Here is a 21411-nt window from a genome sequence, read left to right as displayed (position 1 = left end):
CGAATAATTTGTTGAACAAATTATTTTTGTTGTAGTTGCCCAACTGCACAAGTAAGCCCCTGTAGAAATTGATTGCAAAGAAATTTAATTTATAGTCTTGTTAAAAATTACACTCAATACCCGACACATAACAGCTTTCACTTACTGAGTGCAGCTATGGAAGGTGGGTATTCCTTTCCTGGCTGTTATTTACAGCTGTAATTAATGAATGGATCCAGTTTAACTTCAATCAGCTGAGAAGATTTTTGCTTGGTACAGCTCATCCATTCCTGTAGTATGACTGTCTGACTGCTTCTTAATCATGAATTATTGCAGTTTTGCAGCACAGCTTTTTAATTTAAGTCACTGCCAGTTTTGGGGAGGTGGCAACATCTTACAGTCATCTGATTTAATGCACTGCTGAGTGTTTGTCAGAACAGCAACTAAATCTTTCTGGTCCTGTATGTGCTTAGCATACCATCTCTTAACAGGTTATATTCTCCTTTTGCGTGCCGTGTGCCATCTGCCAGACACACACAACCATCCTTTCCTTTTCTCTTCCAGTGCAGTTGGGGTGCTTCATCTTTTTCAGGATCAGGTCTTTGTTATCTGACTACTAGAGAAAATTCCTTACTTCTGGACTTGGGCACTTCTTTCCTTATGAACCTGGGCAGTCTGTGTAAGATACAGCTAAATAGCAGCTCACTGTATCATACGGTGTCTTAATGCAGCAAAAATACACAAATGGTTAAGTGGTGAAGTCTGCAGTGCAGGTAACAGGACGCAGGGGTCACTAAGATAACATTAGCTTTGTAACTTGTGAATTTGCTGACCAGCCAAACATTAGAGATGGCACTGGTGAACTCGATCCTGTGAGCTCACATGGTTTGCATCTTCCCTTGAGTTGCGCAATTAGCTGAAGCTACAGTTACTTCTTTGGTAAAATCCCACATGGACCAAACAGCAGAGGTCATAAACAGGGAAGTAGTCTGGAAAGACTTATCTCCTGCACGGGCAATGTTTTGAGTGTCGTTAGCTGAGGCAAGTTGTATCTCTCTCAGTATATCTTGGCGCCTCTTTGAACTGGAGTGCAAAGCTTCCCTTCCATGCCAGGGAGACGGGAGGCTCTTTGGGAAGCGCCCCAGCGCCCGAAACAGCCTCCACCCGCGGGCAGGGGTGGCTGCGCAGCCCCGCAGCGAGGGAGCTCTGCTGCCCGGCGTGCCCCAAGGGAACAGCCCTCCTGGGCCTGTCCTTGCAATGAAAGGGCAAAGCAAGAAGTTTTCCACCCTGAAATACAGCTGTGTGTTAAGTGGGGTCTGTTTTACCCCCAGCCCAATCTGCTCCTAGGTAGAGAACAGAAGAAGGACTTGAATTCAGCCCCTGGTATCCTGAACACCTCTGTAGTTACCTTTTGTGGAAATATCATTAATCCTGTTGGACTTTGTAACGTCCAGGGATAGAGACTCTGCCACAAGCTGTGCTTCAGTTAAATATACAATTGGAAAAGGATATGTTTAAACCAGGTTGTTAAACTATAAGGTTTAAAGAAGAGTGTTTGTCCTTAATAACAGGTATGCAGAGCAGAACAGAACATTTCATTTTTTGCAGAAATGCAAGGTCTTACCGAGTAGCTGGAATATCTAAGATAAAAACTTTTTTTTCCCCCCCAGTTTCCCCAGAGGAAATCTACACTGGGTCGAGTGGTTCACATCTGCAACCTCCCCGAGGGAAGCTGCACAGAGAACGATGTCATTAATCTGGGACTTCCATTTGGGAAAGTCACCAACTATATCCTCATGAAATCTACTAACCAGGTATGGCACGTTGGGGGCCGCTGATGCTGACATATAAACTGTGGGGAAGATCTCTTTGTAGCAGAAACCTAAGTATATGAAGCCTGCTCTTAAAGTAAAAAATAAGCTGTTCACGGAAAGAGATGGTGGCATAAGCATGCCCCCTGTCCTGCTAGGCATGGCTAAAAACCAAAAATCTCTGAATTAAGAAGAGAAATGTTGTAAAAATATACTTCCCCCCCCCCACCTTTAATTTCAAAAACATGAATAACTTTGCATTCTTCTCCCAGCCATTTGCTAGGGTTATTTTCAGACTTCTGTTGTTCTGTTTTGGAGTATTTCTTGCTTTCTCCCGTATCATTGTAGAGCTGCAGTAGGCATGGAAGAATCACTGACACCCTATTCTGATTTAGCTGTCCTACACTTGCTAGACTGTTGTTACAGCAAAGGCAGGTGGGGCCGTGGGGTAAGCACAGGCGAGCAGCAGAGCCTCCAAGGCACGGCTGCTCTGTGTGATCTGGAGCACGTGTGCTAGAGGAGGGCTACTGCTAGCTCTCCTGTTTAAACTGCACCAGGCTGTAGCAGAGCTCTTTCTTCAAGACGATTTTAGACCCCAGGAGGTTAATTCTGGAGGTGGCAGTTGGAAAATCTTCTCTCACATGCTCGCAGCAGGCAAAATGGGTGGATGTGGAATTCACTCCAGTGGGAAATGTATGAGATCCCAGCGTGTTTCCAAATGCAGCCAATACACAGCTGTGAGTTTTCATTGGTCAGTTAAACCAAAGTCACATCAAATGCAATTTTCCTGTAAATAAAAGTGCTAGTTAACAGCATTCAGATTTTTTATTCTTTTTGGCTTTTGTTGCTCTGGCGCCTCTCGTTCTGGTATTCGGCTTTTCATTGGATGCTTGGTGGTTCTGCGAAGTGCAGCCAGCAGCCTCAGGAGCAGTACAAGCTGCAGCGTGGCAGCTCTGCCTCCTGGCAGCAGCTTACCACGAGCACAAGGACCAGTGGAAAAGTGGGGAAAAGGTGATGTTTCCATCTATCAAGAAAGATTACATTCCAGTCATTTAGATTTTAACTCAACTGGCTTCTTCAATTTGTGCTTTTAAGTTGCATATCAGCTTTCATAGCTGGGCTGAAACCATTATTTTTAGTTAAAAGGAGGGTGAGCAAAGGAGCCTCTGCTAGTTACAATTTTAATTCCAGGGCTGAAAAGCTACCCAGTTCTGTACTATCAGCAAATTTTACGTAAGAAGAATCCACACGAAAATTATTGTGCTGCCTTTTCTCTCTTATACTGTATATTTTTAATATGTAGTAGGTTTTAAAGCTCTCCCCGTTTGTGCTAGGCCTTTCTGGAAATGGCTTACAGTGAAGCAGCACAAGCCATGGTGCAGTACTACAAAGAAAAACCTGCTATGATAAATGATGACAAGTTACTTATCAGGATGTCTAAAAGATACAAGGAATTGCAGCTGAAGGTAAGATCAGAGTTACCATGGCATGTCCATAAGACCACGTCTAAAAATGTTTACTGAACACTGATTTCTAATTAATGCTTTAATATTTTGGAAGAAGAAATGAAGAAAGATAAATTAGTCAATGTATGTTAATGATCTTATATACTTAGCTGCTTGCTGTTGTTCTAAATTTTAACCATTTGAAGAGATCCCGTTTTCTGTGGTTCTCATGCCGTTATTTCAAAATTCCCTTCCAAGCCTCCTTCTGAGCAGGCTCCCCACATTGCTTGTCTAGCAAAGGTCTAAAACACAGCCAAGTGCAAAGTACTATAGGTCAGCAAAAGTAAGAGGGTCCATCCTTCTAGACAGGCATCAAGCCTGATGCAGTGCTTTTCACTACTTGCCTGCATGAGCCGTTAATACCATCTCCCCGCCTGGCAGAGGTGGTAGGGCTAAGCATCACACTAATTATTTGTTTTTTGTTTTTCTTGTGAATGAGTAAGAAGTAACTGAACTACCTCAAAAGTAAGACGTTTTACAGAGAATCAGAACAGAGCAATATTTGGTCTTTGGATTTTCTGTAAGAGAGTGTGCCACTTCTGATGTGAACACCTGAGTGATCTCCAAAAATCAGTGCTCTTGAAAGCATATTTATGGGAGCTTATGTACTGTCGTATATAATGCTATGGGCATAATGTTTCTCATGAAGACCTGGACTAGAACCAGTGATGCAGAGCTGAAAGGCTTTGTATTACCTTACCCAACGCAGCATAAGGTTATTTTATAAAATAACCCTGTAGTGCTCCAAGTTAAGACGTTAAGAGCTCTTTCATGAGCCTTGAGGAAAAATAAGTAACTCAGATGATCTGCTTTCACCTTTGGAAAAATCTGTCTCTCCTGTATGCACGTAAGAGTTTAAGGAGACTTAAGGGAGTTGCCCAAAGTCCGTAAACTGGGGCAATCTTTCTTACTGTGGTATTGTGAGGCATTCAGATGTAAGGTGGTGGAGATTACATCTTAGCATAGAGGCTGAACAGGAATTGCCCAGCCGAGCGCTAGACTTCAAGAAGACTTTCAGCAGTTCCAATGGCAGTTTTTCAGGTCATGGAATTATTTTTCTCTGCATTAACAAAAGCTGGTTTTCTTTTTTTTCCCCCCCCCTTTTTTTTTTGTTTAAAGGACAACGGCATGAAAAAGGGAGCATGCATGAGCTGTTTACTGCTACAGACTGCTCTGAGTTCTTGCATGATTATGTTGCTCAGCTGCATTTGCTCCAAGTGCTTGTTGAATTGCATGCACTCCAGCCTGGAGTAGTGCATCTTTTGTAAATGATCTTCAGTCTCAAGTAATCAACATTTCCTCTGTACATCTTTCTTGCACCTAGGTTTTCTGAAGCTTCTGTGTCTACACATACTCTTTTAGTGCCATGCTCCAGAATGAGCTAAACTCTGAAATGAGATGAAGGCAGTTCATTCCTAGGGGCAGAGAGAGGCTATAGATCTGTTTAATTCAGGTATTAGAATAATGGTCTGGTTCGTTTCCTCTGGCATCCAATTCCTAGAAAATATACTGTGGTGAATGCCTAACAGAGAATTACAAGCTAGTTTTCACAGCCTATTATAGAAGCCTTTCTTCTATTATAGAAGTATGTGGAGACGGTGCTGCACTGTAACAGAGGAAATTTTCCATCTGAACCATTTTACTGCTTTGATTATTTTATTGAGACACCAGTGGTAGAAAAGACTGTAACGAGAACACCGAATCCAAATATTTCTCATTAATAGTGTAATGAAATGATGCATGGATGCTGTTTCTTACAGGATGCATCACCTAAAACAGCTTGGAGAGTGCAGCATGCTAAACAGTGTCTTTGTCTTGCTTAGAAACCAGGTAAGAACGTGGCTGCTATCATCCAGGACATCCATTCGCAGAGGGAGAGGGACCTGCTCCGGGAAGCAGACAGGTAACTCGCTGCAATGGCAGCTCTGCCTGCTGGTTTCCCTGGCTTGATCTGGGGAATTCACTGCTCTCTGGATGTGGGGCCGCAAGTCTGGGTGACATAGAAAGTTTCTGCATAATTTAGGATTGGGACTTGGATAAGTCTGTAAGCCTGCAAGTAGAATTAGCACCGTCTGTGTGCTTCCCTCACCATCTCATTTTCTTTCTTATTCTGGGTTTCATTTCAAATCACTGAAAAGATACAAGTGGGTACAATAGGAGGTGCAGGACCTAGGTATTAAGATCAGATTGAAATTGTGCGCTGGGCATGTTATGAAAACAAATATTTTACTCACTGCTCTTTACCAGCTATTGCTACTGATGATGATTATTATTATTCAGAAAATATACTTGACATTTGAAGAATGCACAAATCAAGCTATTCCCCTCTCTTCTCCCTTGAGTGAGAAGCATACAGGTTGGGGGTGCTGAAAGACCTAGAGGGAAGGAACCAGTTCAGATTAAAATGTATTTGGGTATATTTCTGATCAGATTGGCTTCCATTAGTATTTTCTGGACCTTCCAGCAGAAACAGGGAGGAATCACAATCTTAAAATGTCTCTTTTTAAACAGGTGACCTGTGTCACTGTTGCCTCAGAGATGCTCTAGATGATTGAGCAGGCTGTCATTGTAAGGCTATTCACATGTTATAAGCCTTTAATGCTAAATCCCTACGAGAGGTTTTTAAGAATGACAGAATATATTCTTGAGAGATCTGTGGGGGTTTGGTTAAGTTCTGTGGACACGAGTGCAGTGCTGCCTTTTCTCCTGCTCACTGTGCCTGCAGCTGTGCAGTGCAGGTATGTGAAAGGCCTGGGGTGTTAAAGGGGTTTTCCCCTGACGATCTCAGGTCCACACGTATCAATGTAGTTCCCAGTGTGTTCCCAGTGTACAAGCGCTCAGTGTGGATCACAGCAGGTCAAACAGAGTCACAGCTACTTTTTCCCTCTACAACAGGTATGGCACAGAGAGGCCCCGCTCTCGCAGCCCCATAAGCCGCTCCCTGTCGCCCAGATCCCACACTCCCAGCTTCACCTCCTGCAGTTCACCCCACAGCCCACTGGGAACCAGCAGGACAGACTGGGGAAACGGCAGAGAGTCGTGGGATCAGTCCCCATATTCGAGAAGGGAAGAGGAAAGAGACAGCAGAGAATGGCGAGAGAATGGGGACGAGAAGAGGGACAGGACCGACACGTGGGTACATGAGAGGAAACATTATTCCCGACAGCTGGACAAGTTTGATTTGGATGAACGGATTGAAGGAGGCAGAGGGTACAGAGAAAAATACTTAAGGAGTGGTTCCCCTGGCTCCCTTCACCCTTTATCTGGCTACAAGAGCAGGGAAGATGACTATTACAGAAAAACGTCTAAGTCAAAATCTGACAAGTTTCAAAGGCAGCTGCAGGAGTTATCTGGGAGATCTAAGAGAAAGGAAGAGGCAAAGTTAAGGGAGCGGAGACATTCTTACAGTGAGGACGCTGCGAGGGAGGAGGCGGCTGAACAGAAGCACAGCAAAGCATCTGAGGGATCCAGACAAAAACTAAGTGATAAGAATAAAGTTAAGAAAGCTGACAGAGACCAAGAGGACGATGCTGCTGCGGAGGGCAATGATGTGAAGGAAAGCAAACCTTCTGAGAATGAGGTAAATAGAGATCCCAAACTGTACGTGCAAAGAAGGTAAAAGCTGAAATAGTGTATTTTCTGAAGTATTTTAAACCAGTTGTTATTGGTGTGGTACTGGGGACATGCAATGTTTTACCATTATGTAATCAGGGAATATATTCCTCAAAGAGATCTTGGGAGGCCATCTCATCCACCTCTCTGCACCGATCTGTGCAGATCCCTTACACCATTCCTGTGTTGGGGACCTGGATGTAATCTTTCCATTTCATGCACACAGCATCTAGGTAACTAGTGAGGAAATGGGAACAGACAACTGAAAACAAAACCAAATGAAAATCTACTGCTTGCATGCAGCTTGTATACGTAGGGACAAGTTGGCCTACAGCTCTCTCTTCCAAGCCTGTGTGTTCCCCCCTGCCCCCAGCTGCTCTCTCTGCATCTTGTGGAACAAGTTATCTGGGAATTTAGTGGTACTTTACAGAGATAGGCAATATTTGTAGGAAAATACAGGGAATTGGTTGTTATAATGCCAAAATGGGGGATTAACTTTTAAATCCAACGTGACACATTTTATTTTGGTCAGCTCAGCAGAGCTGCTGGTATCTAGTAATTGTATGTTCCTACCCTCAGTAGCACACTGAAGGGAAGTGTTGGAAGACACCCCTTGGCAGAAGCAACGAATCAGCTTACCCTTAAAATTATGGGATCTCTGGGATAAAACTCCCAGTTGGTGAAGTAACGGTGTCTGTCACCTCCCTGATTCTCCTCTGGGAAGGAGTGGAGAGGGAACGATTCAGAGATGCCTCATTCACTCAGTCCCAGCACAGCCCCATGCTCATGTCCCCACTCTACGGGGATCTTATTACTGGCTTATGGCCACCTTGCCTCCCCCAGGCCCTCCTGGGGATACGCTCCCTCCATCCACCCACAGGGACGCTGGCACAGCAGGCTGCAGAGCTGCTATGCTGACTAGGGTCCATCTGTCGCTTGTGACTTTGTGTTGCCAGGGCTGTCTTCAGTTGTCTTTAATTGACCTTGCGTTCTTTCTTCTCGTGCAGGAGAAGGCTTAGTAGAAATCTCTAGATCGTGTAACTCAGCTAGTTTCTGTAACAGGCAGCGACACTATCTCATGCCATAGATACGTGTGTCTGACCACTTTTTGTCATCGTTCTCTTTTGGTTGGTATTTCACTGTGATGGATGGCTCCTTGGGAGGATATTTCTCTCTTCTGTATAGAAATGTCAGACTAAGCTTCCCGAATCACCAGTGTTGCACACTCCTCTGCATATTTTGCAAGTCACTTTGAATCGTCATTGTTAAAGGCACACCTCTCTGGGAACTACTGCTAACAATTCAATAGGGACTAATAGAGCTGACTGCTCCTGCATTCACACTTTTGCTCCATCCCTCTTTTACCAAGTGCTAGATAATACTGTGATTTTGTTCTTCCAAAGTATGAACCGTGCAAGTAGTTGCATTCTCGACCGATCCAACATTTTAATAAATAAAAACAGTTGAGGTCTTTTGCGGAGTTTTAACAGTGCTGCTCTCCTTACCATGTCTGAGCCAACATAACAGATGTGGGTAGAGAACAGAAGAGAGGAGGCTGGAAATTTTAATGAATTCACATTCTCCCCCACCTATCTTCCAGCCAATTCTATGATATAAATTACATCTCTCTAATTTTGTTTCAATTTCTTTTTCTTAATTCTTATTTGTGCAGCTTTGCTAATGGAATCCACTTCTTGGGTGTTTTCCCACAGTCCAGTTGACTTGCATAAACTTTAGAAATCAAGAATGTGACCTTGTGACTGACTTTGCTTCTGTAGACCCAAAATAGAAACATAATAGAACACCACTGTGTGTTGCTATACATGTATATGTTGTATTTATTTTAGCTTGGAAAAAAGGAGCAAGTTCCAGAGAAGAGCTCACCTTCAGCTGATAAACAAGGACAAGAATCTGGAGAGATTCTGGAAAACACGAGAAAAGAGAAGGTTAGTTACACACTGTTGGTTTACTTCCATGATAAAAAGAGTGAAAATCCAGATTTGGTAGCACATTTTCCTAACTGAAATATTAACCCCCCCCCCCCCCCCCAATGAAAGTCAGGTAGATAGTTTACAGAAGGGGGTTGTCGAAATTAACTCGCCTTATCTTGACCTCTGCTTTAAGGAGTAGCTTTTTCTGAACTCCCCAGAGCTCTTTTTTTAGTTGCTCTTTGCCCATGTACATTGCTTCACATGCATAACCCTTGGCACTGGCAACTGTAAGTAACGTATGCCCAAATGAACTGTGCAACTTTGCAAACTGTGCCTAAAAATAGGAGACATGGTCACTTAGTAGAGGAAGAGGGGACCAACGATGAAAACTTTTCAGACTATTGACCCTAAATGGACTATAGATAGTGGCCTCTCTTGATTGTTTCTGTTTTCAATTAGATAATGTCTTTGTAGCACCCTTGCTGCAGCATCACAGTAGGGCACAGCAATGTCCTTGGAATTCCTCCAGCTTCATATCTCTAGGGTCATGGGTTGATGGTCAGATATGGAAGCTATTGATATCTGTTGCTGTAGAAAACTGATCTCCTGGCAAGAACGGTGTCGACTCTCTGAGTTTTCGTGCTGTTTTAGGATTCTAGGAGGGGAAGTGTGGGAATGGCCACACAGAAGGAGAATACAGATTATTAATAGATTATGTGCACACGATGATTCTGGGAGTTGAAATCTAAGCTGCACCAAGTGTGTACTGAAAGTAATATATACCTTATAATTCTAATTCCTCTGGAATCCGGTATTAGTGTCTGAGAATCCTAAGTCTATAACTGCATGTATGAGGTATTTCATATTATAAACCTTTCAGTATAACTGTAAAACTGATTTTTCTCAAGGCCTAGGCCAACCTCTGCCAACACAGTCCCTGGCAGAGGGCTCTTGCTGGTGGAAGGAAATGACTAGTGACGGTTTCTCAGGGTTTTCTCAGTCACTGTAGGAACTTAAAGGACCTCATCCAGCAAAGTAAAAGCTACAATGGCTAGACTGGGATTCAGTGTATTCTCATTGTGGTACCTATTTCTGGTCACCCTGGGATGGAGGTAGAGGAAGGGGAGAGGATAATTTCCTTGGGGTCACGCAGTGGAGTGTGACTAGTGTGACAGGTTGTGCCTTGTTCTACTGTTTACAGGAAAGCAGGAAGTGGGAGACTGGAGAGATGTTATTCCCCCAGGCAGTTACAGGCTCTCCCTGAAGGGAAGCTTATATGGTTGGTTTAAGAAGATTGCTTGTTCTTGTGTGTAAGGTTTAAAAATCATAGCACCAAGGCATGTTGTTCTTTGCAACTAGAATAGAGGAGAGGTTAGGCATGACCAGTTCAAAAGTTTCCCTGGTTACTGATGTTCAAAGCCCATTTTTAACTTTGATGATCTATAATCACTGATTTCTCAAATTTTGTACATCTTTGTGACAGGAAAGAGACTGGGAGAGTGGAAGTGAGATCGAAGGTGAGACCTGGTATCCTGCTAACATGGAGGAATTAGTGACAGTAGATGAAGTGGGAGAAGATGATCTAATTATGGAGCCTGATATAACTGAGCTTGAAGAAATAGTGCCCGTTGATCAAAAAAATAAAACCGTCTCAGAAATGTGTCCCTGTATGTCAAATGTGTTAGAACTGAAAAATGATCATAGCCACTTAACCAGGAGTGAAGATAAATTTGCCCATAAAGCTTTAGAAACAAACTTCAGATCAGCAAAGGGCAGTGTAGCTTCTTCTGGTGGCTGTCAGGATGATGAGGATGATGATAATGATGATGCGGTTACTGAAGCATCAAGCCTAAATCTGGACCCTGAGCAGAAGCCAGAGGAATCACAAGAAGACCAACCTGTTAAGGAGTCTGATCACCAGCCGAAGGAAGGAAAAATTGATAAAAGCTCTGACATTCATTTAGAGCCTGAAGATCGCCACATACCTTCTGTTCAGCTGAAAGAAGAGACTCTCCAGCTCCCTGATACATTTATAGATGATTACAAACAGATGGGATCACAAGGAGCTGAGAGTAGAGAAGTCATGGAAATGCTTGTTAAAAACTCTGATGAAGAAACGAGACATGGAAGCCAAGAGTGTTCAGAGGCCAAGGGTAACTACCGTTTTTTTTTCTTTTCAGCCTGCAGAGAGCCTTGCATGTTTCCTCTGACAGTAGATTGAAATTTATTGCTAACTAGAATAAATGTTGCTAATAGAATAAAGACTTGTCCTTGGAGCAGCTCAGTTATAGAACCCCGCTGCCTTTCGCCAAGTGAAATCATTAGAGGCTTTTAGCTGAATAGTGTAAAGTAAATATGATAAGCAGCTTGCAAGCTTTCTACAAGGCATAAGATGCTATAATTGTCATGTCAAGGTTCACATGAGTTTAGCTGAAGTCTTTCAGTGCCCTGCTAAATTTATTTTGAATTGTCAATGAAATGAGTGACAGTCTCTGAAGGTCAGCAGAGAGGTATCTCTAATGTCTGGCTGGCTCTTAGTCAAGGTGGGTATTCTCACGCACTGTACAGAAGTGCTAGTAGCATGGAAATCATTTGTAGATTGTTACTTCTCGGTCCTTCTTCACACAAATACAAGCCTTTTGTCAGGACTTGCCCTATCGTCTTCTGTTATCTACCACATGTTGCCTTTAGTATAACTGATATGACATGCTGTGAGATAGTGCCAATAAATATAATCATAGCTGCCTATTAGTATTTTTGCTGTCAGAAAAAAAGTCTTGAGTGTCTAGAACTCACTTTAGTTTCCTGTCACTCCTTCAAATGAAACGCAAGTGAATGGACTGGGTATAATGAAAGGAAGTGGAAAACAGCATATACCATGTTGGCCAGGAATGCTCTTTTTTGGTTGTCACTGTAGCCTGTGTGATGGAGAAGAATTTGTGAACAGAAGTTGCTCAAAATTTCCTGAGAATGCCATTTTCCACCAGAAAATGCAGAAACATTTAATGTAAATGTCTCATGTTGAACAAACTACCAGAACAGGTTTGAAACTACCTTGGTTTTCAAAACTCACCTGTCTGGCCCGAAGACAGCTTGCCAAGCTTTGCACCTCTGGAGATAATGCTGCCATCCATGTGTATTCCCTGGGACTGGGCACCACGAAGTTTCCAGGCTTTCAGGCCAGCTGGCTCTCCTGGGCTGCCCACTGCATGGGCAGCCAGCTGACGTGAGAGTTGGGTATCCCAGAAGCACAATAACTTGGGTGTTGTCAGCATCTAAACTTCCAACTTCCTGACAGGGAACCTGGAAACTCCAGGGGAGCTTGCGCTTCCCGGGCTTCTGTCCGGACTTGACGTCTGGGATCCTCAGTGCAAGGCAGGGTCTGTGGGCTCGAGGCTCTCTGCTAATGCAGCTGCCAGTGCAGGAGCCCTAGAAATCAGCTTTGGCAGGACTTAAGTTGTAACAAAGGCCCTGGGTGTCCTGACACTCCCGGCTTTTCCAGGATTTGTTCTGCAGAGTTGGAAACCTGCGATGTGCTTAAAGTTAACTTGAAAGCCCACCAGCCAGGATTTTGTATTATTTTCTTTTAAATCATGTACTAGGCATATTTAAAACAATGAAGAGAGATTCATTCTCATAGCCAGAAATTGCAGATCTTTGAACGACAAGCTTGAAAGGCAGGAAGGGTTTGGTTTGGGCAAAAATGTATTTGTTTTATGAGAAAATGTATCCCTCATCTATGTGAAATTTGCAATGGAAGAGGAATTTTGTCAGGGTAAGGAAACCAGTTCTTTGATGTAAGAACTGGAGAATGAGAATCAGACCAGTTTGTTTGTAATTCTGTTGCTCTGTGATAGCGACTTTTTTAAAAAAATAAAAAATAAAAAAGCAATTCACATATTGGGAAGGGAGAATGTCCATCATTCTGACTGGCTTTATCCTCCTCAGCAAATCAGTTCACTGTTTTCCATATCTTGAATCTCCTACCTGTCTGTTATCAGATCAGCAGTGACCAAAAATCCCATCTCTACTGGGCACCTACCGAACTCTTTGAGTGGCCAAGAGCCATAAAGCAGAAACCATCCCTTAGGGAGCTGAGGATGGGAGAAGAATGCTCCAGGGAAGAGATGGCAGTGGTCCCTCAAGGATCCTGCTAGAGGAAGGTTTGCTCTGTGTATGCAGCTAGCTCCTGAGGCATTTTGGTGATTTGCCCTCAGCAGGTCCTGCTCCTGGCTTTCTCAGCAGCTCTGTATTAGGGCTGCGCCGTCTCTTGTCGTACAGCACAGCCCTGCCACAGAGCTCCTTTTGAGCCATGTGTGGCCGGCGGGGCTGCGGTCTGACCGTGCTTGTGCCAGAGGCACAGATTCATTGAGAATTTAAAATGTGAAAAGAAAAAACCATATCGAGCATGCAATTAGAAACAGAAAAATGACCTACTGGGAGAAATAGGGGTGTGTGTATTAGTGTATTACAGCTGCTGTGAGTTGCGCTGAGTGGGCATCCTGTTTGAACAGAAAAGCATTTTTAGAGATTTTACTTAATTTTTGGCTCCACCCATAAAGTATTTCCAATAAGTTGACAAATGTCTCCTTAAAGTAATAAACTGTTTTCACTCAATACATGTATTCATTTGTTAAGCAAATTCTAGGTACCTGGAAATGAGATCTCTTGAATACCCGGAGGTAGACTCTAAGCGAATCCATTCTCCGCCAGGCTGGGAACAAGAGGACGTGTTCACAGAACTCAGCATTCCCCTAGGTACGGTACAGCCCGGCCCGCAGGTCTCTGCTGGCAGGAGATGCCGCCCACTGCAATACCTAGAAATTACAACAAGATGTCACTTTAAGGCTACTTGCTATGTTTATTTCTCAGCTCAGTTGCGAGGAGAATGAAGGGACAGAGCGTATAAAAGAGAGGTAGCCGTTGAAAGAACTGGCCTTTTGATTCTTGATCATTATTAATTTCATTCCAGATAAATGGCTTCAGGTAGCCTTAATATCAGTGATGAGATGAAATAAGCTCCCTTGGACTGAACTTCTTTGTCTCTAACCTGAGCCTGATGCAGGGAATATCTGCAGTAACGAAGAAGCAGGATAAATCAGCCTGTTGGAGCCCTGGGTACCCCCGGTTGCTTTGGCTGCTGTTAACACTTTTGAGACTGCAGGGCAGGCATGCGCACATCCATACAGTGACACTTTGGTAGAAACTTTGGTCAATGTCAAGGGATGTTGAGGGTAGAAGGATCATCCACTAAATTCTCTGCAAATTAAAGAGTTTAAGTCCAAGATACACAGTATGAACAATACTTAGTAATTTAAAAGTCTTTGTCATAAAAGTTTTGGCTATACTTTTAGTATAACCAAAAGTATTGGTTATACTGTGTGAACACTGATCATGAGTAAAACACCTGGGAGAACTACATCTTTAAGGATAATTTGCCCAACTTAAGCATGGGTTTGCTACTAATAAGTACTGTAGCTATTCCAGCTCTTGAAGTTACACAGTGAAGTCTTCAGTCAATATTATGTGAGAGGAGGTACATTTTTAAATATGTATGTCTAAGAGAGAAGATGTGCAAGGTGTATTTGCAGTGCACACGATTTTAAACTGTGGGTGAGTTTTGCAAAATTAGGTAAATCAAAGAAGAGAATACAGTATTGACAGTCTTCAAATCTATGTCACTTAGCTAAACAGAATCTTCTTTCTTTAAAAGCAAGAGTATTGTTGGGGGGAAGGATTTCAACTGACATCCTAATGTAATTCAAAATCTCTCTGTAGGTGTGGAATTTGTGGTGCCTAGAACTGGGTTTTACTGTAAGCTCTGTGGACTCTTCTACACAAGTGAAGAGACAGCGAAGACAAGTCACTGCAGAAGTACTGTTCACTACAAAAATCTTCAGGTAAAACAGTCTTGAAACTAGCTAACAGCTAGCTGTGAGGGTAGATTGCGTTCAAGTTCCATGGTGCTGTAAAAAATTACTTTTTATGGTGTGGACAGAATTCAAAAGAAGTTGAAGTATACATAAGCAAAATATTTCAGTAGTTGTGACTATTGGCACACTAATCTCTCACTCCTGGGTCCTTGAAATCAACTTATGGATCATAAATAAAATGGGTCCAGCAGATCATTTTATTATTTCATCTGTATTTAGTCCTTGTCACCAGCACAGCACGCAACTCGGACCATTTAATTGTCTGTTCTTGGGGGTTCCAGACGTTGGTGTCACTGGGAGTGAGCCCAGTAGCCTTTTTTATTTCTTAATTTCATTAGCATTAAACGTGCCACTTCTTTAATAATGATGCTAGTTTTCTTTTTGCATTACACAGTATTATGTGACGCACGGGCTATCCAGGGTGTTTCCTGTGACCCCCTGTAATTGCCACTCTCTGCTACAGCTGTTCAACAGCGCAGAGCACTGCTACTGAATAATTGCTATGATGATATGCAGAAGAGTGTAATTTCTTGTGTAATTACTTGTATGGTTTCAATAAACCTATACCACCATATTTGATAACAGTACACAGAGACCATGACCACTTACAGTTGAATCAAAAAAACCTGCTCTGATCACTTTTCAGATGCGCAGTTGATAGTATCAGTCATTGCTGTTCGTGACAGCATGAGCATTAACTGCCCGGTGCCAAGGACTCCTCAGAGGAGGCAGCCTTGCCCCTCATCTCCTCGAGTCCCTGCCTGGTGCAGGGGTGTGGACACTGCAGAAGACACATTTGCTAGCAATGCCTTGGGCATTTGCATGCCTTCAGCAAAAGGCGTAAAAGAACAAGGCTACCCCTTCTTCCTCAGCTCCCTCCCCCTGCCCATCGTAAACGTTGGAGTTCTGCTTCTCGTCAAGTAATAGCCATCTTTCCCTAGCTGGCTAATAGGTATTAACTTTCCTGTGAGTAGTTTTCTTTAAGTGACAGAAAGTCAAGTCATTTCTCTGGTGGAATTTTCTTCTTGATTTTCCTGAAGTTACTTAGCTCTAATCATACAAAGGCCTCTGGCTTTTAACAGCAGCTCTGCTGTTTGCTAGTAAAGGATCTTCCAAGTGTAAGCCTGAAGAACAGGTGCCCAGTTTGCATGTCCTTTTTGTGTTTCAGACAAGAAAATCCAGAGGGATTCACCAAAGATAGCACCACTTAGTGCAGGCCACGTGTCCCATGTGAGTCTGTCCCAAAGGCACTCATAGTGCTTAGGGAAAGGTTGCCTGTCTAGCCCCTGCCCTGGCAATTTAGAAGAGTAGGGTAGAAGAGGCATTTTTTTCATTTTCTAAGTTATTTTGACAAAGTCATGGCAAAAATGTCCAATTAAAACCAAGGCAGCATGAAATTTTTTTTCTCCCGTTTAAGACACTTCCCATGAGCACTGTGGTAGATTTCTAAAACTGACTTGAGATAAAAGCACAAAGACCACAAGACTGGTTAAAATTAAATCTGTCAAATATGGTAATGAAAGCACTCTGTTCTGCAGAGCCGTAGCTCTTATCTTACTAAATTGAGGAAGTTAAATGTCTGATAAATAATCATCCAACTTTTGTCCATTCAAGTGGAAGCTCAGCAAATTTTAAATAATTTTTCTCATTACTAGGACCCTTTTCGTTGTAGTAATGCTCACTTATGCACTCCACAAGATACTTCAGTCATCTCCTATGATGAAGCAATTTAATGAGCGTACCCACCAATTTAAGAACTATGTAATCTAACTTTTACCATATCTTAACCTATGGGACTACTGTTGCAGCCTATGTCTTCCTGTTGTCATGTCTACATGACAAATACCATTGTCCAATGACAATAACACTGTCCCAGGTGCTCTCATGGCTGTGAGTCTTTGTGTTTGATTTGCTACGTGTTGTCTTTCACGTGATCTCCTTGGAGCCACATCAAAAATATCTGTCCAGTGTTTGGAATTTTACACAAACCGAACAGTTTATTTACCATATTTCTTCCAAAAGCCTCATTTCCACAAAGATGAGGATTTTGTCTTGAAGCAGAACAATCAACTTCATCTGTGTATGGTGCCTCTTGAAGAATAACAATCACTGGAAAAAACTTCAACTGTTTCTTCACCAGCCTGGTAGACTTTTTGCAATTTTCCATTCTCTTCAGCATAACAAATGATTTCCCAGGTGGTATTTATATTTACAGATCCAGTGCATATTCAGTGTCCAAAATATCCATCATTTGGCCATCCCTCCCACCACTAGTACAACAAGCTGTCAGATTCATCTACTGTAAGCTACTCTTGGGCAAATCAGTGCGTCACTTCAACTTGTTTTTCACTGGTTTTATGCAGTATTCATCCAAAACTTGTATTTAAAAGAAAAATATTTCTTCCTGTACTGTCACTTGGTTATAAATCATCTGAATTTCCAGTCTGTGAACTTCAAAACTGGTGACTGAGTTACTCATGATAGCTGACACTAAGGTCCACCAAAGGTGGTGGCTGAACCCTTTATCATCTTTGAAAACCTCAGTCTTACTTTGGTGGCTAATCATTAAAAAACGAAAAAAAAAAAAGGTTATCTGATCCAATGACAGGTGTTAGTGATTGATTTATTACAGTTCATGGAGTTCGGAACTCTCTTCCCAGCCTTTACGGTTTTTATATCTCTGTATGCTACTGTAACATTTATTCTGGCCTTCAGCCACGTGGAATTTTGTACTCTGGGATCAAGATTAAGAGTTGTGTAATTGCCGTAGCCAAGTCTCTCTGTTCAGAGCAACAGGGGTGCAGTCATCATTTTGTCACAGGTATGCCCACTCTGTACCTTTACTGAGTCCCTTTCAGATGTACCTCTTACCTCCAAAACTCATATTTACCTGAGACAACCTGGCAGTTCTAGTACACCAAGAACAGCCCTTGTTTCTTTACACCTGTTTTTCATTCCATCATTCCATCTCTACCCCATGGATGCCAAAGGTGAACTCCGCTCTGGGGGAGTCCTGCAACTAGACAGTATTTTACAGTGACATGAGATGGCCTTTTCGAAACAAACCAGAATGCTTAAACAGCTGGAAAAGAGAGTTTTAGGACCCTGAAAACACTTAGGTTAGTTATTCTTGCATGTGGGGTGTGTGTAACAGTAAGTCATTAATAAGGCCATCTCTGTATCATTATCTGGGTATTTCCCATGAATATCTGTAGACTAGGGTGCTGATAAAGAAGTTTCTTTCCATTCTGTTCGTATGTCAGTTGACCTTTAATAAACACTTTGTGCACCATTTTCAGACACACATCCATTCACCTTCCATTTTGTGTGCACCTCTGCCGACTAAGAATACTGCCAGGAGGTTCACGGCCTCACTGGCCACTTCTGTATTTTCAAATCACCATGGGTAGTTAGAGCTCTGAAATGTTTTATCTTAAAGCAACACAATATATGTAAATACTCAAGCCAGACTGCAAAATTGTGTTAATTATTACTGAGTTTGAGTCTTCCCTTAAAATAAATGCTCGCATGCACATAGTGTATGTCTGAAAATGTACTGCATGTGCTTTAAATTATGACTCAGAAACTCCATCTACTCTGCCACACCAGTTTTATCCTAGCATAATTCAGTTAACTTAATGGTGTTAGTCCTTGCTCTATAGTGTATGGGAGTAGTAAGTAGTCAGTTTATGTTTGCCAGGAGAAAAGGTGAGGTCTAGCTACACAGACTGATGAGGAGTCATGGTCCTCCTTGTTATGTTACCAATTCCCCTTATGGCACAGAGTTAATCACTGAACCTCTTAGGCTCTCTCTGTATTAAGGTAGTTTGCCTGACACAGCTATATTACCTGGCTTGAATTTTCACCAAAATGGGGCTTCTGTGTGGGATTTTTCCCCTGTGAGGTGCTGGGAGAGTGTAATGGCTCTGAAGAGGTGTAAGCATCCTGTGTTGAGTTTCTTCAGCTTTTGTAAAGATGCTTGTTTTTGATGTGATTGCAGAAGTATCTATCCCAACTTGCAGAAGAGAGCCTGAAAATGACTGAAGAAGGCAGCAGTCTGCGCCAGGATGATGCTGGAATTGTTCCTCACTTTGAGAAGAAAAAACTATGATGTGGATGAACTGGAAGAGCTATAATGAGTGAATGCTGATACTTCTTTTTTTATTTCTATAACTGTCAATTTGCACTGTACAGAGGAGGGGAAATAAAGAGCATGTTCCATGCATCTATGCCCAGAGTGCCATTAAAAACCAAAATGCCTGAAAGTTTCCCATGGTGAAGCAATGCTGGCATATCTGTAACAAGCGGAGCAATTCTTTCTCACACTGTGAGCTGGGAGTGGTTTCCTAGATTAAATCAGAATTCTCAGGGATTCTTAAAGTTTTAATTCTGATGTGACACGTCAGATCAGGCAGAGTATTTAGAAGGACTCAGCATCCTCCAGTGGACGCTGGAAGGAAAGGAAATGTGACTATAAATAGTCTTTAATGTTGCTTAAACTATTTTCAGCCGCTTCACTCATTACCCCATTGAGAAGTAGGATTTCCATAGGACATCTAAAAACATTCTGCTCAAGCTAATCAGTAGATGGTAAAATATAAACCCCAGCAGCATCCATCTCCATGTGTCTTAGAGCTTGGTGAAATGATAAATGTGTGTCATGAGGCACTGATTGTACTTTGTGTTGTATGAATGCAGAAGGAGCCACAGTTTCTGTCCCAGCGAGCTGATAGCCTGAACCCAGCAGAGTGAGAACAGTTCACATGCGTGTGCTGACAGCTAACCTGCTCCGGTTCTCAACATTTTCCGTGGTGTGATCAGGATGTTCTGCATTTGTCCTTGGGTTTAGAACTCTTCTTGATCATTCTAGAAGGTGCTAACTTTGAGTCTTACAGACTTGAAACTCCCACAAGAGGCTGTTAAAGTGCCACCTGTTTGGACCATATTACTTGTAGACATATTTAGTCAAGATGCTTGCTTTCGGGGTCGTCTTGGGTTGTTGTTTTTTTTTTTTTCCCCAAACCTATTTTTTCTCAACTTGGCAACCTTGAATTTTCCTGGTCTGCGTGGAAAGATGCCAGACTTTTAATATTGTTTTTTGTATTTTATTTCCCTGATTTTTTTTACACAAATACAACAACTGATGGCTGACAGAGTACTGCACTGGGAACACAGGATGCACCAGCAGCTCTGGCATTATTATGAGCTATTGTTTCTGCACAGTTGTTGCTTAGTGTTTTGCAAAGTCCCTTTGAAATACACTGTACAAGTTTCTGGTTCACTTCAATAGGGCTTTGTGTAGTAAAGTGAATACGTATGCAAACCATTGCCAGAATTGATCCTGGAGTTATGGTTTTATAAAATGCACCACGCAATCTAGACAGATGGGGATTTGCAGACGTTTTTCTATTCTTTGCCTGATTCTAATATTCATCACGATATGTTCTGCACAAATTGCTGGTGTTAGTTGTCCTGTTTAGATATTGTGTGGAGGAAATAAGTTTTCCAGAAGGTTCTAGCCATCCCTAAGAATGCCATGGGCGTCGCAAAATATTGCACAGTGACTAATTTGCCAAAATTACTTTCACCAAAGTATTCAGTCCGTTATTACCTGTGCCAGCAGCCATACTCTTTTTCCGAAATGCCTCTTAGCCAGGCAGAGTCTCCCCAAAGCGCTCGGTGTTGTTGTGTTACGCTCTGTTCCACCTCATGGCCTGTGTTTTCCATTCATTTTTACCAGAGGTGGATTCAGATTTCAGAGCTGGAATTCATATTTCTCACAAGGTCAGGGATTCTTTGCGTCCCAATTTCAGATGTGGCCCCTTTGAAAGAACGGGAGAAATGAAAAACATTACAGCATAAATCCTCCTTTGTCCAGACTTGAAATACGTTAAGATTTGGGCCCATCTGTCATTTAAAACAGCTTTTTTTTTTGTTTTCTCTATGTAAAAAAAATTGCAAAACAAGTTATTTTTTCTTCAAGGGTTGGGTTTTTCTTTGACTGTTTGTTTTTCACATTGCAGTGAAATTTGAGCACAAAGCAAGAGCTTGTATTGCAAGCTATAAGATTACGAAAACGGCAGTAAAGATTGTGCAATTGTCTTTCAAAGCACAGCTCTCAAGATGTCATGTATCATCTGAATATGAAGTTCCCTTCATGCCCTTCAGCACAATCTGAGCATATGGGAAGGAAATCACTCCAAATGCGAGCATCCAGTCTTTGAAGCCTACCCTGCTATCAGACTGGGTCTCTCACTGGCCTAATGGGAGCTTGTTAGATCACATGGTTAAGCTTAATTGGATCTGAAACATGGCTGACTGTATATCAAAGTCATATGCCTCCAGCAACTTTATCCCCAGGTAACCTCAAATGAGAAAAGTATCACTGTTATTATTCTCTATTTGTATTGCAGTAGAAGCTACGGGTCCACTGCCTTTATTATAGGCACAACACAAATCCACAACAAAGACTTTCCCAGGCCAAAGAGTTTCAAATCAGACTTTTAGAAAACAGACAACAGGTGGATACAAGCAGGCAGAGAAAGCAATAGGTAAGCATGAGATTTTAACTGGCAACAGCAGAATTATTAAAAAGGAGTGTTTGCCCAGGGGCTCATTTTTGGATATAAGGGAGATGATT

At 42.3% G+C, this 21411-nt stretch overlaps 1 protein-coding gene across 4 annotated transcripts in view; it reads left to right on the top strand.

Annotated features, from left to right (window-relative positions):
• RBM20 (RNA binding motif protein 20) overlaps positions 1-20388 on the top strand; it is a 104704-nt gene extending 84316 nt beyond the window's left edge. For all 4 annotated transcript variants that reach the window (XM_068949641.1, XM_068949642.1, XM_068949645.1 and 1 more), the window contains exons 6-14: positions 1650-1793; positions 3125-3256; positions 5119-5198; positions 6191-6875; positions 8755-8853; positions 10322-10991; positions 13477-13596; positions 14617-14738; positions 18772-20388. In XM_068949641.1, the coding sequence (XP_068805742.1) occupies positions 1650-1793; positions 3125-3256; positions 5119-5198; positions 6191-6875; positions 8755-8853; positions 10322-10991; positions 13477-13596; positions 14617-14738; positions 18772-18882 (2163 nt within the window). In that variant the 3' untranslated portion in view covers positions 18883-20388. The remainder of the gene's footprint in view (positions 1-1649; positions 1794-3124; positions 3257-5118; positions 5199-6190; positions 6876-8754; positions 8854-10321; positions 10992-13476; positions 13597-14616; positions 14739-18771) is intronic.
• The last annotated feature ends 1023 nt before the right edge of the window (positions 20389-21411 follow it).

The sequence above is a fragment of the Struthio camelus genome, chromosome 7, assembly GCF_040807025.1.
Source record: "Struthio camelus isolate bStrCam1 chromosome 7, bStrCam1.hap1, whole genome shotgun sequence".
Classification (NCBI taxonomy): Eukaryota; Metazoa; Chordata; class Aves; order Struthioniformes; family Struthionidae; genus Struthio; species Struthio camelus.
The sequence above is the reverse complement of the archived record's forward strand: the minus strand, read 5'-3'. Positions and strand labels throughout refer to the sequence as shown.